Below are 14057 nucleotides of genomic sequence, written 5' to 3'. Positions count from 1 at the left end.
GAGCCTCTGCTGCAAGAGAGGGATGTGGTTCTCACAGAAGCCTCAAGAGGAGAGCTCTGAGTGGCCCAGAGTGAGGCAGGCCGTGTTACTTAAGGCCTCTGCTTCCCCCGTCGTCTAATGGGGGCAATGATAGCATCCGTCTCACACGGTCATTGAGAGAATCTCTCAACACAGTCATCCATCTGATGTGTGAAGCCCCCAACAAAGTCCCTGGCAAGATGGAGCATCGCAGGTGCTCAGTAAATGCTCACCAGAACTATCCTAGCTGAGAGAGGAGAAAGAAAGGCAAATTCCCTAAGTATTACTCGGGTATTATTCCATTCTCTTTCCTTGTTGAGGATGATGGCGATGAAAGGGTGGTGGCAATGATGGTGATGGCAGTGAAGGTGGTGGTGGTGCTGATGGTGATGCTGATGGTGGTGATGGAGATGCTGGTGCTGATGATGCTGATGGTGATGCTGATGGTGGTGATGAAGGTGGTGGTGATGCTGATGGTGATGCTGATGGTGGTGATGGAGATGCTGGTGCTGATGATGCTGATGGTGATGATGGTGGTGCTGATGATGGAGCTGGTGAAGGTGATGATAGTGTGATGGAGATAGTGGGGATGAAGGTAGTGATAGAGGTGGTGGTGATGCTGATGGAGTGGTGGTGACGGTGGTGGTGATGCTGGTGATGAAGGTGAGAGCAAATGGGTTATTATGTGCTGGAAGGGATTTCCCCACACTAGGATCCACCGCTGCCTGGGGTACCCGGGGCCTCTGGGGACCAGCGAGCACCCATAGGAGTAGCCTCCTCCCTTGACTCCAATCTGAATAGTACCTTTTTCTCTGTGAGCTTCGACTTGACAAAGGCTGGAAGCTCTGTTTAATTTGAGGCTGTTCATATCATTCTGCCTTCTATTTGTTGCTTGGTAACACTGACTCCTGCTTCTTTTTTCTCTAAAGAGCTTCTTATTCTTTTTTTTTTTCCTCTAGAGACAGAGTCTTCCCACTTGCCCTTTTCATTCAGTTCAACAGACTCTTTAAAAAGTCCCCGGACACTTGGTGAAGGAGAAAATCAGAGCCCCGATTCCAACAACTTGCCTTTTTATTTATTTAATTTTTAATTTTTTAATTTTTTGTCTTTTGTCTTTTTAGGGCCGCACCTGCGGCATGTGGAGGTTCCCAGGCTAGGGGTCTAATCACGGCTATAGCTGCTGGCCTACACCACAGCCCCAGCAATGACAGATTCAAGCCGAGTCTGCAACCCACACCACAGCTCACAGCAACGCCGGATCCTTAACCCACTGAGCAAGGCCAGGGATCGAACCTGCAACCTCATGTTTCCTAGTCAGATTCATTTCCACTGCACCATGATGGGAACTCTGAACAACTTGTCTTTTTAGATGAAACATTTTCCCACTTTGACAAGTGTTTTTGAGGACTGTGTGATGAGCAAAGAGCCCTGTCCAGGAGCCAAGGGCCTGAGCCTGAGTTCTGATTCTGTCACTCTTTCATCCTATGACGTTTGGCTGTTACCTGACTTCCTAGGAGCTCCCGTGCTGCAATAGATTAAAAATGGCTGCAAACTCTTCATCACTCATGTTAAATGTGAGCTGGCCCCCCCCCCCTGACTTATTTTGAGCAATAGCTTGTGAACTTATGGTGGAAATAAATGCTAATTTCTGAGGCTCAGTTTGGGGCTTTTTTTTTTTTTTTTTTTTTTTTTTTGGTCTTTTTAGGGCTGCACCTGTGGCATATGGAGCTTCCCAGGCTAGGGGTCAAATCGGAGCTGCAGCTGCTAGCCTACACCACAGCCACAGCAACACCAGATCTAAGCCATGTCTGTGACCTACACCACAGCTCATGGCAATGCCAGATTGTTAACCCACGGAGCGAGGCCAGGGATTGAAACTGCATCCTCATGGATAATAGTCAGATTCGTTTCTGCTGAACCATGACAGGAACTCCCTGAGGCTGGGTCTTAAGGGATGTGCAGCCTCTGCTTTTACCATCCCCCTCCTTGGAAACTCCCTCATGTAAGCCAGCTGCTGTGTAAGACACCTGACCGCCCTCGGCCACCATGCCAGGAGGAAGCCCAAGCAGCCACGTGGAGAGACAGAGGCCACATGGAGCGGCCCAGTGTCCACTTTGGGTGAGGGAAGCCTCGTGGACCTTCCAGCGCTGCTCAGCCACCAGCAGAACACCCCACCCAGTGAAGGACCCCAGCTGATGCCACTGGCAGCCAAAGCACCATCTAGCTGACTCCCGCCCAGATTCCTGACCCACAATCACCAGCAAATTGTTGTTTGCAGCCACCGAGTTCGGGCATAGTTTCTCACCCAGCAACAGATAACTGATTCTCTTGAAATATGCCTTCTTCCTCGCCGGGGACCACTTTGGGACATGGAGTGTGGGGGAGGAGTTGCGATTCCTTTGCCTGTTGGGTACCCTTCAAACTCTTCCGAGGCCCTTCACCATCCAGCCTCCTCCAGCCTCATGGGTGGCTGCTCCCCCCAGCTGTGCTCTCATCAGTCCCAACCTCTGCCTGGACCCATCCTGCTCGGTCACGTCTCCATGCCTTTGCATCCATCCCACCTTCGTCCTGGGGAAGGAGCAAAACTGTTCCTTCCAGAGGACCTGACGCAAGTGTCACCCGTTCTCCAGCTGCCCCCGGGCCACCGCAGGACTCCCCAGGCCCTCGTGAAGATGTCTGGACGTTGTTCTGAAAATACCTTTGCTGCCCTTAGCAGGGCACGTCCGGGGCCCCAGCATCTCTCCAGGCAGAATGTCCTCTGCGCTGACATCACATCAGTCGGACCTCCCATTGGCTCAGGGACCAAGGGCACATGTCCTCTGGGGTGGCAGCTCGAGGCCCCTGCTTCCGGGCAGCGCAAAGGCAGCCTGAGTCACACATAACCACCAATATTCCACTTGTCCAGGGAACTTTTTCAAGCCACGAATTGGTGCAGCATTTCACGCACCACACAGTAACAGCCTCCAAGGAAGCGCCGAGAAAACTCCTGTACCCAGGCTCCTTCTCCGTTCTTGTTCCCGAAGTTCTTAGGCACGTCACAGAGCAGGTTGCAACCAGAATCTGACAGCTTCCATTGTATCCAAAACTCGGGGAAACAATTATCTGTGATCGCAGTAAGCTCTCTGGGTAATTTATATTTCTAACGATTGTCAAAAACAATATCTCTTTTGCTAAACTGTCCAAATTGCTCCCACAAATATCAAAAGTGCTTTTATGCCCCCAGCTTTCTCTGCCAGTCTCCGCGCCGATGCCTGTCTATGGTGTTCTGATCGCTGCTGCTAAGTGGGTGTCTGGAGAGTTTAGGGAGGATTTTGAGTTGGGGAATGTTGAGCTCTGCCTAAGTGCCGTCTGTAAGTTTTCTTCTACTGTTCCCTGCTAAAGCCAGCAACGCGTTCCTTCTCCCATCAATTCTGGGACAAGCTGTCAAGGTGACAGCAGGGGTTTGGACTGAAAGCAGTCACTTCAGAAAGGGGGGCGGGGAAGCTGCAGCCCCACATGAAGGCCCAGGAGGAAACTGGGAGCCCACAGCCCTGGGGGGGCGGTGGGCATTTAAAAGGGCTCTTTAGTGACCCAAGTTTTGCCTTCTTAGAGCCACCGGAACCTCTGCCCAGGTGAGCTTGTTGGGTTTCAGACATGGGGTCTGTGGGTGGCATGGCATCACAGCAGGGATGGGGACGATCAGAGCAAAGGGGTCACTTGTGACCTTGGGTGGGTCCCTCAACCTCCCAGAGCTTCTGACTCCCTGTCTGTAACCTGGGGCGAAGACCCCCCACTCCCCACCGGCCAGGCTCATTGTGGGGATTAATGGGTGACCAGGCGTGGTGACCCTTTGTAAGAGTGCTGATGACTTCTGGGGTGATGTGGACAGATCCAGCATCACTGGTCCCGGTATGCACTGGCCCTGCGCTGGCTGCTTCCCACAGGGTAGTTCATGGAGCTTCCCTGCGGTCAGGGGTGTGCTGAGCTAATGCAGGGAAGTCCCGGAGTCACCTGTGCCACTGATGGTGGTGGTGCTGGTGGTGCTGATGGAGATGGCCCTCCATGCTCAGTTCTGGTCTAAGATCAGCATCACATGGGAGCTGCCAAAATGTCCTTCAGTAGGTGGTGGAGAGAGAAACTGGTACAGCCATGGAATATTCTTCAGTGCTTAAAAAAAAAAGCACTGTCTAGGCAAGAAAAGACATGGCGGGACCTTAAATGATTATTACTAAGTGAAAGAAGTCAATCTTTTCTTTTTTTCCTTTTTCTTTTTGGGGCCACATCTGTGGCCTATGGAAGTTTCCAGGCTAGGGGGTCAAATCAGAGCTGCAGCCGCCAACCTACACCACAGCCACAGCATTGCTAGACCTGAGCCTCATCTGCAGCCCATGCCACAGCTTGTGGCAATGCCAGATCCTTACTGAGCAAGGCCAGGGATCGAACCCACATCCTTGTGGATACCAGTCAGATTCTTAACCCGCCGAGCCACAAGAGGAACTCCTGAAAGAAGCCAATCTTAGAAAGGCACTATATGATTCCAATTACATGACATTCTGGAAAAGGCAGAACCAGGGAGACCATGAAGAGGTCAGGGGTCGCCAGGGCTGGTTGGGGGAGGGACGGAGAGGATTTGCAGGGCGCTGAAGCTACTTCGCACCGTGCTTTAGTGGTGGGTATGGGTCACTCTTCATTGGTCCGTCCCCTTAGAAGGTGCAACACCAAGAGTGAAGCCTCATGTCAACGATGGACCTTAAATGGCAACGATGTGATAATGCAGATTCATTGATGACAACTTGTGTCCCATTGCGTAGGAGGTACTGATAGCAGAGGAGGTTCGGTGGGGGGGGGTATATTAGAAATCTGCGTATTTGCTGCTCAATTTTACTGTGAACCTAAAACTGCTTTAAGAAATAAAGTCTGCATTTTGGAAAGAAGAAGAACAACAGCAACAAAAAAGTCAAGACAGCACCTCCTCCAGGGAGGCTTCCCTGACTACTGTAGCTGGTGGGAATTTCTCCCCACGCTGGGGATCTGCAGGCCAGCATGACTTCTCCCTAGTTAACCCATTCCTGTTCTGTAACAGGTGGCGGGTGCTTCCAGCTTCCAAACCAAACCAGCTCATAAACCCCTCCAGGGCAGGCTCAGGGATGTGGCTTAGCCCCTTGCATCTCTTGCCAAGGTACCCAGGGAAGGAACACATAGTAGGTTTCTGGCAAATGTTACCACTGCTGCTGGGTCCACATGGACACAGAGCTCTGGGGCCTGTTGACCAAACCATCAGTGACTCTTAGATGCCCTCATTGAAGCCATGGCCAGGCCACACATTGGTGGCTTTCATGGACCAACCCCCCCATCCCCAGGCAGCAGGCTGAGCACATGTCTCAGGTGAAGGATCCATGGCTGGGGGAGGGATTGCCCTTCTCTGGGGATGCTCAGTGAGTGCGATGGTTAAGTTTTAGTGCCAACTGGACTGGACTAAGGGGGGTCCAGAGAGCTGGGAAAGCCTTATTTCTGAGTGTGTGTGTGTGTGTGTGTAGCATTGGGGTTAGGACTCAGTGAGGCAGACCACCCTCTGCAGCGTGGGCGGGGGTCCTCAATCTGTCCAGGGCCTGAAGAGGACAAAAGGGTGGAGGAGGGGCAAGTCCACGCCGCCTCAGCTGGGGCGTCATCTTCTCCTGCCCTTGGACATGGGTTTGAGCCTTCAGACCTGGGTTGGAAGGACCGCTACTGAGTCCAAGCTTGTACTGCTCGCTGCAGGACAGGCCCGGAAATGGAGCCATGAATTGTTGAGACAAGGAAGAGCAGCTTTGTCGGGAAAGTTGGCAGAGAGGTCGGTGGACTCACAGCCCAAAGAACCACCCGGCCTGGCTTAGCGCTGGGGCTCCTTTTCGACTTGGCGGGGAGGGGGCAAAGTCAAACATCTCCTGGTTCCCATCAGCCTCGGAGGGATGGGTTAACTTCTTCCTTCCGGCCGACACTCACAGGTGGGCCTGCTCAGGATGTTTCCTGCCAGCGAAGCAAAGGTATCCTAGCTGAACGCTCATTGGCTGGGAGGCAGGTTCCCGGAGAAGTTCCACCGCGCAGAAGTTGAGCGGATGGATAGGCAACCTCCATCTCGTGATTACTTTGTAGCAGGACACAAAGTTTCTTTCCACCCCTTCCTGGGCCCCAGCTCCACAGACGGCTGAGGGCAGAACTTCTCAGCCTCTGTAATTGTAACTCAGTTCTTTCTAAAACGTAGGTTTCCGAAGGAGACAGGTTGGGGTTGGGGGTGTGGGGGTGGGCTGGGGGTTTGGGATGGAAATGCTGTAAAATTGGGTTGTGATGATTGTTGTCCAACTATAAATGTAGTAAAAGTCATTGAATTAAACTATTAAAAATATACATTTCTTTCTATATATCCGTATATGTCCTATTGGTTCTGTTCCCCTGGAGAACTCTGCCTAGTGACTAGTGACCTAGTGGGGTGACGGGGACATGGGGTGTGTGTGTGGGGGTCTGGGACAGGCTTCTCCCCTGTGCGGGGGAGGGGGGGGGAGAATGGTGCCTTCAGCCCCAAGCTCTTTTTTCTGGTGTGAAACATCCCCAAGTGCTTGATGACTCATCAAAAGGCCCTTAAGTGGCAGTCACTCTGCCTCCAGGGATGCGTGAATCATGACTCAGACTCATGGGGCCTCAGAGCTGCCTGGCAACAATGCAATGTGTGTGGGGGGGTGCGTGTGCGGTGGGTGCAGGTGCGGCAGGTGTGGGCAGTGTGGGGGGGCAGGCGGGGGCCCTGATGTAGCACCCAGCCCTGGTGACAGAGCCATGTGACCGGCAGCAAGCCCTCTGTCGCAACTCTGACCACTTTTGCAATTTTAAGGATGCTGCAGAGCAGACTGTGAACTCGGGGTTTTAAAGGAACCCAGGAAAGGAGGGAGGGGGAGAGATGGCCCCGAGGGGAGCGGGAGATGGTCTGGGAAACAGGGAGTTGAGAGAGCAGGGCTTGGGAGTCCAGAGGGTCTGCCACAAACCAGCTCTGTGATGTGGGATTGGGTGGGGGCGGGGAGCCTCCGCCTCCTTGGAGAAGGAAGATCCATCGAGATATAACACCAAAGAGCGCTGCCTGTCTTAGCTATGGTCAAGGGCAGGTGGGACAGCCTCCAGCAGGAAGGCTGGGGAGGGGTCGGTGGGAGCATGGCCAGGAGCGCGCCCCAGACTTTGCTAAATGCTGTACACGGCTCCTCTGCACGCTCTCCAAGTCGCCCCATAAAGCCAAGCTTCTGATTCCGCTGGCCTGGGCAGGGGACAGGCTCTCCAGGGGGTTCTAATGTTCACGCAGCCTGGGCTGGGAACCTGCAGCCCAGAGCAGGGCCTTCCACTTTGCTGTCCCCAAATCACAGGGGTGTCTCTAAAATAAAGACTCTGACCCAGGAGGTCGGAGGTGGGGCAGGTTTCTGCATCTCTAACAGGTGCCTCGGTGATGGATGAAGATCCTACTGTGAGTGGTTCCCCTTTGCAGTCACAAGGGTCTCAAGCGTCCCTGTGCTTCTCCCCGGAACCTGTTAACAGGCGGATACATGGGGGGTCCTGGCGTCTCACTGTCCTTGTGGTCCAAGGTGCGGCCAACATGCCCACGTGCTTAGCTGAGCTGAGCTGAGCTCACCAGCCCTGGGGGTTACACGCTTAGGACCCAGGCCACTGAGCCTGCAGGACAAAAAGCCTGGGCCTTCGAAAGCACTTTCCCAACTCACAGTAGGGCTCGTTTGTCTTCCCGGGGCCCACAAGAGAGTGATTTGGCTTCCTGCTTCCTTGACTCTGGTGAACGTTGGTTTGAACACCAAGGGGTCTGTTCAGTACTCAGGTTATATGTCTATTCCCAAGGCTGCCCTTGTGAGGGTTGGAATTTCCACGCCTCGCCCAAGCTCATCGGCAGGAGCTGGATAGACAGGCGACAACAGCAAGACCAGAGCGCCGAAACAACCTGAAGCATATACCGGTTCCCTGTGGCTGCTGTACCAAATAGCCATTAACTCAGTGGCTTCAAACAACCGTTCTGGAGCCAGAAGTCTGAAATCAGTATCACTGGGCTGATATCAGGGAGAATCCACTTCTTTTGTTTTTCTCCTTTATTTTTGTGGCTGCACCTGTGGCATATGGAAGTTCCCAGGGTAGGGGTCGAATCAGAGCTGCAGCTGCCAGTCTACGCCGCAGCCGCAGCAACGCCGGATTCGAGCCCCATCTGTGACCTTTGCCGCAGCATGTGGCAACGCTGGATCTTTAACCCACTGAACGAGGTCAGGGATCGAACCCGCATCTTCACAGAGGCTACACTGAGTCCTTAACCTGCTGAGCCATAGTGGGAACTCCGAGAATCTATTTCTTGCCTGTTCCAATAATAGCGGCTGCTGGCATTCCTTGGCTTGTGGCTGCATCTCTGATCTTCAAGGCCAGCCTCTTCAAATCTCTCTCTGCTCCATCTTCGCATCACCTTCTCTGTGTTTTTGTTGACTCTCCCTCTGCCTCCGTCCTTCAGGATGCCTGTGATCCCTGCCTTTAAGGTCCCCTTGGGCCAATCCAGGATCTTCGCCCCATCTCATTTAATTGCATCTCATTTAATTGCATCTCATTTAATTGCGTCACATCTCCAGAGACTTTTTTTTCCAAATAAGGTCACATTCACAGATGCCAGGAAGTGGGGCCTGATCTCTAGGGGACCCCTTTGGCCTGATACATTGAAGGTCTGAAAAATGCCCCAATTCTGCTGTCCTTCAGCTATAACTCACCAACCTCCTTCCTCATTGTTCTTTGTATGCTTAGCATGTAGCCCAAGGCCTGGAACTGGTAGGACCTCAATACATGTTTGCTGAGTAAGTTGAAGTGGGCCTTAAACAGGAAGGATGTGGGCCCGCCCTGGGACGCAGAATCTAAAAATGGGGGCAAATCAGAGGACTGCGGATGGGACAATAGGACTGAAGTATGGGGAGGCGTTTTTAGATGTCACCTTAAAGAGTCCCGACACTGTCCTAAAGCCTTCGCGCCGTCATCCATCCAATCATTCAATACTCGACAGCAAAGCACAGGGTTCGGCTTTGTGGGGGATGCAGACAGGCCTCCTAGGGCAACGGCACTGAATTAAAATAGGAGCTGCGGAGTTCCCGTTGTAGCACAGTGGTTAACATATCCGACTAGGAACCATGAGGTTGCGGGTTCGATCCCTGGCCTCGCTCAGTGGGTTGGGGATCCGGCATTGCCGTGAGCTGTGGTGTAGGTCGCAGACGCAGCCCGGATCTGGCGTGGCTGTGGCTGTGGTGTAGGCTGGCAGCTACAGCTCCAATTAGACCCCTAGCCTGGGTACCTCCATATGCCATGGGAAGCGGCCCTGGAAAAGGCAAAAAGACAAAAAATAAAAAATAAAATAAATACAATAAAATAGGAGCTGTGTTTTGATAAGTTCTCTTAGTATTTCTACGTTACTGCTCTATGAGTTCGGGTGCTGCCTTCGTCAGGGGTCTCCAGAGAAGCAGAGCCAATAGGAGATTCTCTAGCTATCCATCCATCCATCTATGCACATATGTATCTATATCTATATCCGTACCTGCATCTATATCTAGAGAGAGATTTACTTTAAGGAATTGACCTTGTGATTGCAGGGGCTGACAAGCCCAAAATCTACAGAGCAGGCTGGATACCCAGGGGAGAGTTGATAGCACAGCTCAATTCAGAAGGCTGCCTTCTGCAGAGTGCCCCCTTTCTGGGGGGCGGGGACCTCCTTTTCCCTTAAAGTCTTCAACTGATTGGGTGAGGCCCACCTACATTGGAGCCGGTCATCTGCTTTACTCAGAGTCTGCTGATTTAAGTGTCACGCTCATCTTTTTTTTTTTTTGTCTTTTTTGTCCTTTTAGGGCCGCACCCACAGCATATGGAGGTTCCCAGGCTAGGGGTCTAATCGGAGCTGTCACCACCAGCCGACGCCAGAGCCACAGCAACATCAGATCTGAGCTGCGTCTGCGACCTACACCACAGCTCAAGGCAATGCCAGACCCACTGAGCAAGGCCAGGGATCGATCCCACAACCTCATGATTCCTAGTTGGATTCATTTCTGCTGTGCCACGATGGGAACTCCAAAATGTCATTCTCATCTTAAAAAAAAAAAAAAAAAAAAAAGCACACATCTAGACTGGTGTTTGACCAAATCTTGGCGCTGTCAAGTTGGCTGATAAAAGTAACCACCACAGCAGCTATATTTTCTGGTGCATTAAGATTTATGACCATTGAATCTCCGTGGATCGTACTTTGCGCCATTGCCTAAGATCCTTCTTTGCTCCTGGGAGGGTTTTCTGCCTCGCGTTCTTTACACAACATTAATTTGCCATTCTTGTTAGTTTTGTAATTTCAGCCTTCAAATATTGCCCACTTTGGACGTCTTATTCGTCAGCATGTTTGGTGCCTGCCTTGTAAAAAGCACTTAAACTGGACTCTGTTTTTTTTTTTTCCGGCTTTTCTTGAGCTGCTCCCATGGCAAATGGAGGTTCCCAGGCTAGGGGTCGAATCGGAGCTGTAGCTGCCAAGCCTACGCTAGGGCCACAGCAACGCGGGATCCGAGCCACGTCTGCAACATACACCACAGCTCACGGCAACGCTGGATCCTTAACCACTGAGCAAGGCCAGGGATCGAACCTGCAACCCCATGGTTCCCAGTTGGATTCGTTAACCACTGCGCCACGACGGGAACTCCTGGACTTCGATTTTTATCCCAGCTGTACAGTCTTTTGATAAGAACTGTGGCCCATTCGCATTTCTTCTCAAAGTTGTTATCCAGGGTTTTAGACTCTTTCACCTTTTATTAAACTTTGTCATGATTGCTGTTAGGTCCCCTTTCCTCCTCCTTTCTTAATTTTTTTTGTCTCTGTACTCCTTCTTTCCACCCTCCCAGCCCCACCGGTTCATTCAGAAGTTCTACGCAGCTACTTTCCCGCTGGTTGGTGCTTTCCAGCTCCTGACAGTTGTCATTCAACTGTTTCCGGAGTTCCCGTCGTGGCGCAGTGGTTAAGGAGTCCGACTAGGAACCATGAGGTTGCAGGTTCGATCCCTGGCCTCGCTCAGTGGGTTAAGGATCCTGTGTTACTGCGGCCGTGGCGTAGGCCGGCGGCTACAGCTCCGATTGGACCCCTAGTCTAGGAACCTCCATATGCCGCAGGTGCAGCCCTAGAAATGGCAAAAGACAATAAATAAATAAAATAAGTAAATAATTTCCCTGTAGACATTTGAAAAATAAGTGGTAAGGATGCTCCCCGACCCCCAGTGAGATCTCCCCCCCACCACTGTGTGCCCGGCACTTCTCCGCTCCATCCTTTGCCCCCTCAGCTCCTGGGTTTCGCTAAGATCAATTCTATTTTTTTTTTTTTTTTACTTCCAGGCTAATACAGGTTTCCCTTATAGTATGTGGCTTATGTTTTAAGAATCCCTACTTAGCAATGATCATTCCAGGTATATTTTGATTAAACCACATATTTTGCCAGGTCACGGCTCACCACTATTTTCTATGTTCTATCGTGAGATCTCCACTGTGAATAAGCTGTGTCGGTGAGAGGGAAACTTCTGGGGTGAGAGGGGCCCGCTCTGTGTCTTACCATGTCAGATATTTTCGTTCCTTTGCCCTGTTTCCTGCCTCTGGGAGCTTCTCAGGGTCAGATGAGAAGCTGGGATGGGAAGGAGGGGGCAGCTGGAGGAGAAAGTGAGGCCTCTGGTGTGAACCTCGAGGCTTTAACTGAAGTCCCCGAGGTAGTGTGTTCAGTGGATAGACCTCACCTCCCAAACCATCTGGAATCTTGCTCTCAATATGCTGGTAACAGATTTCCAGCAGCCACTCTGAGGGGCAGTTTCTGTAAGGATAACCCGGGACAGGCAACTCAGAATGGCTGGGAGGACCAGCCACAGAGCAGACACAGTGCCGGAGGTGCCTGGTGCCACTAGCTGGGGCCCACATTCCCAAGGCCTGTCTCACGTGTAGACTTTTGTCCTCACCTCCAAACCACACCTCTCAGACCCCAGGGAGAGACCAAAAGAAGAGTTTCCAAGCTGCCCGAGCCTTGCACCACTCCCTGGGCCTATATATATATACACATATATATATATACACATACATATATATATATATATTATTATTATTATTTTTAGGGCCGCACCTGTGGCATATAGTACGTGCAATTCCCAGGTTAGGGGTCGAATCAGAGCTGCCGCTGCTGGCCTACCCCACAGCCAGGGTAAGGCCAGATCCCAGCTGCATCTTGGATCTGCTCCCCAGCTTGCAGCAAGGTGGGAATCCTTAACTCCCTGACTGGGGCCAGGGATCAAACCGAATCCTCAGGGATACTAGCCAGGTTCATAACCCGCTGAGCCACAGCAGGAACTCTTGGGCTAACAATACATATTCTTAAACGAATCTCACAATTACCTCGTGAAATTATGCTATGCTGCATGTGATTTCGTGCATTTAAAACAGCCCTTGGTTACATGTACACATTTAAATGAGCCAAATGTTCCTATGCCTGCTGCTCTTGTTAGGGGAGCCCTCTCCATCTTTGGTGGGGCCGAAATTAAGGCGTCTGGTGCACAGTAGTTAAGTTAACGTGTTATGTTAATATTGCAACAGCAATGATAATGAATCTGAGGTGAGGCCCCTGGGGTCAGAGTCGCGGGTGAAAGGCGGTCTCAGTCTCCTCCCAGGGTCCAACCACCAGTTAGGGAGCAAGGAGAGCAGCAGCTTGCCCGGCGAGCTTAAGCGCTGTGGGCGTGGCGGCAGGGCGGGGCGGGGCGGGGCCAGGGCCCGAGTCGGCTCGGAACCTTTCGCTGTGGGCGGGTCGGGCCCGCCCTCCCGGCGACCTCGGACTTGGCGGCGCCCTGGGCGAGTCGGCGGCAGCCAGGCGAGGCGCTCTGTGATTGGCGAAGGTGCGCAGTGATTGGCAGGCGCGCCGGCCGCTTAGTGGGCCGAGTCGGCGCCGCGTCCTCTGGGCCACGCAGGGAGTGGAGCGCGGCCTGTGGCCCCGCCTCCAGCCCTGCCCCTCTCGGCTCTGTGGGCCGCGCTCGCCAGTTTCCACTGTAACCAGCGCCGCCGGCTCGGTTTCGGCATCCTCTCTTCGGTCCCGGTCCGTCCAGCTCCTCCGGAGCAACTTTGCGGGGAGCCCCGAGGCCCAAGGGCGTCGCGGCGCCGCGTGCGGCCCACTCGCGGGCCGGTGAGTACTGTGGGGTAAGGGGCGGTCACACAGGGCTCTGGAAAGAGACGCGGGAACGCCGGGAGTTGCCGCCCGCCTCCGGCCTCAGTTTCCCCATCTGAGCGGTGGGGCGTCTGGTACTAGTGTTCTCTGCAGCTCCCCCAGAAGTTGGAGAGCAGGGGTAAAGCCCTCTCCGTGACGCTTACGGCTACCCCTGCCCGGGCCCGGATCGCGTCTTCTTTCGGGGGTGCGCGCTCCCTCCCACCCAACCACGGTGTCCCAGGCATCCTGGGGAACGGCGCCCTTGGAGCACCGACACGTCCGCGAGCCTGGCTTCGAAGCCCCATTGCCGGCGGGAAAACTGGCCCTGGAGGCTGGGGGCTGGTGGCGCTGGGGCCCCAGCAGGTGCCAGGGGGGAGCCCCCGCCCCGCGCCCCGCAGCGCGGGTCTCAAGTTGCCCGGTCATGGCCCTGCCCCCTCGGCTGTCGGCAGATTCAGCGGGACCCTGGGACGCCATCGGAGCCGGTGGGACCACTGGAAGGCGCCTGGGCTCCTAGGTGGAGGCTGCGCGGGGGTCCTGGGGCGTTCATTTCCCAAGTGGGGACCTGACCACTTGAAGGGGCAGCTTCTGGGTCAGGCTGAAGCCTCCCTTGCCCACTTACAATCTGTGTAGCAGTTACTGTCCTCCTGGGGCTCCTCCCCAGTAAGGCGTGCGGGGGACACTAGCAGCTCCACCCTGGCTGGTGCGAACCCAGCCCGGAGGAACCTTAATTTCTGTTCTGATAGATGGAAGCTTCCTGGGGGGATCTGACCAGTCCCACACCCAGAGTGTGATGGAGCTGGGCTCTGCCACACCAGTTGTCCTGG

The 14057-nt window shown here is 53.4% G+C and overlaps 1 protein-coding gene across 1 annotated transcript in view; it reads left to right on the top strand.

Annotated features, from left to right (window-relative positions):
* The window catches only part of WFS1 (wolframin ER transmembrane glycoprotein), a 42508-nt gene continuing 28819 nt past the window's right edge, over positions 369–14057 (top strand). Inside the window, 4 exon segments of the mRNA XM_021100808.1 lie at positions 369–452; positions 519–578; positions 12721–12831; positions 12929–13212. Of these exon segments, the coding sequence (XP_020956467.1) occupies positions 369–452; positions 519–578; positions 12721–12831; positions 12929–13212 (539 nt within the window).

This window comes from Sus scrofa, chromosome 8, assembly GCF_000003025.6.
Source record: "Sus scrofa isolate TJ Tabasco breed Duroc chromosome 8, Sscrofa11.1, whole genome shotgun sequence".
In the NCBI taxonomy this organism is placed as follows: Eukaryota; Metazoa; Chordata; class Mammalia; order Artiodactyla; family Suidae; genus Sus; species Sus scrofa.
This window is presented reverse-complemented; position numbering and strand designations above follow the sequence as displayed.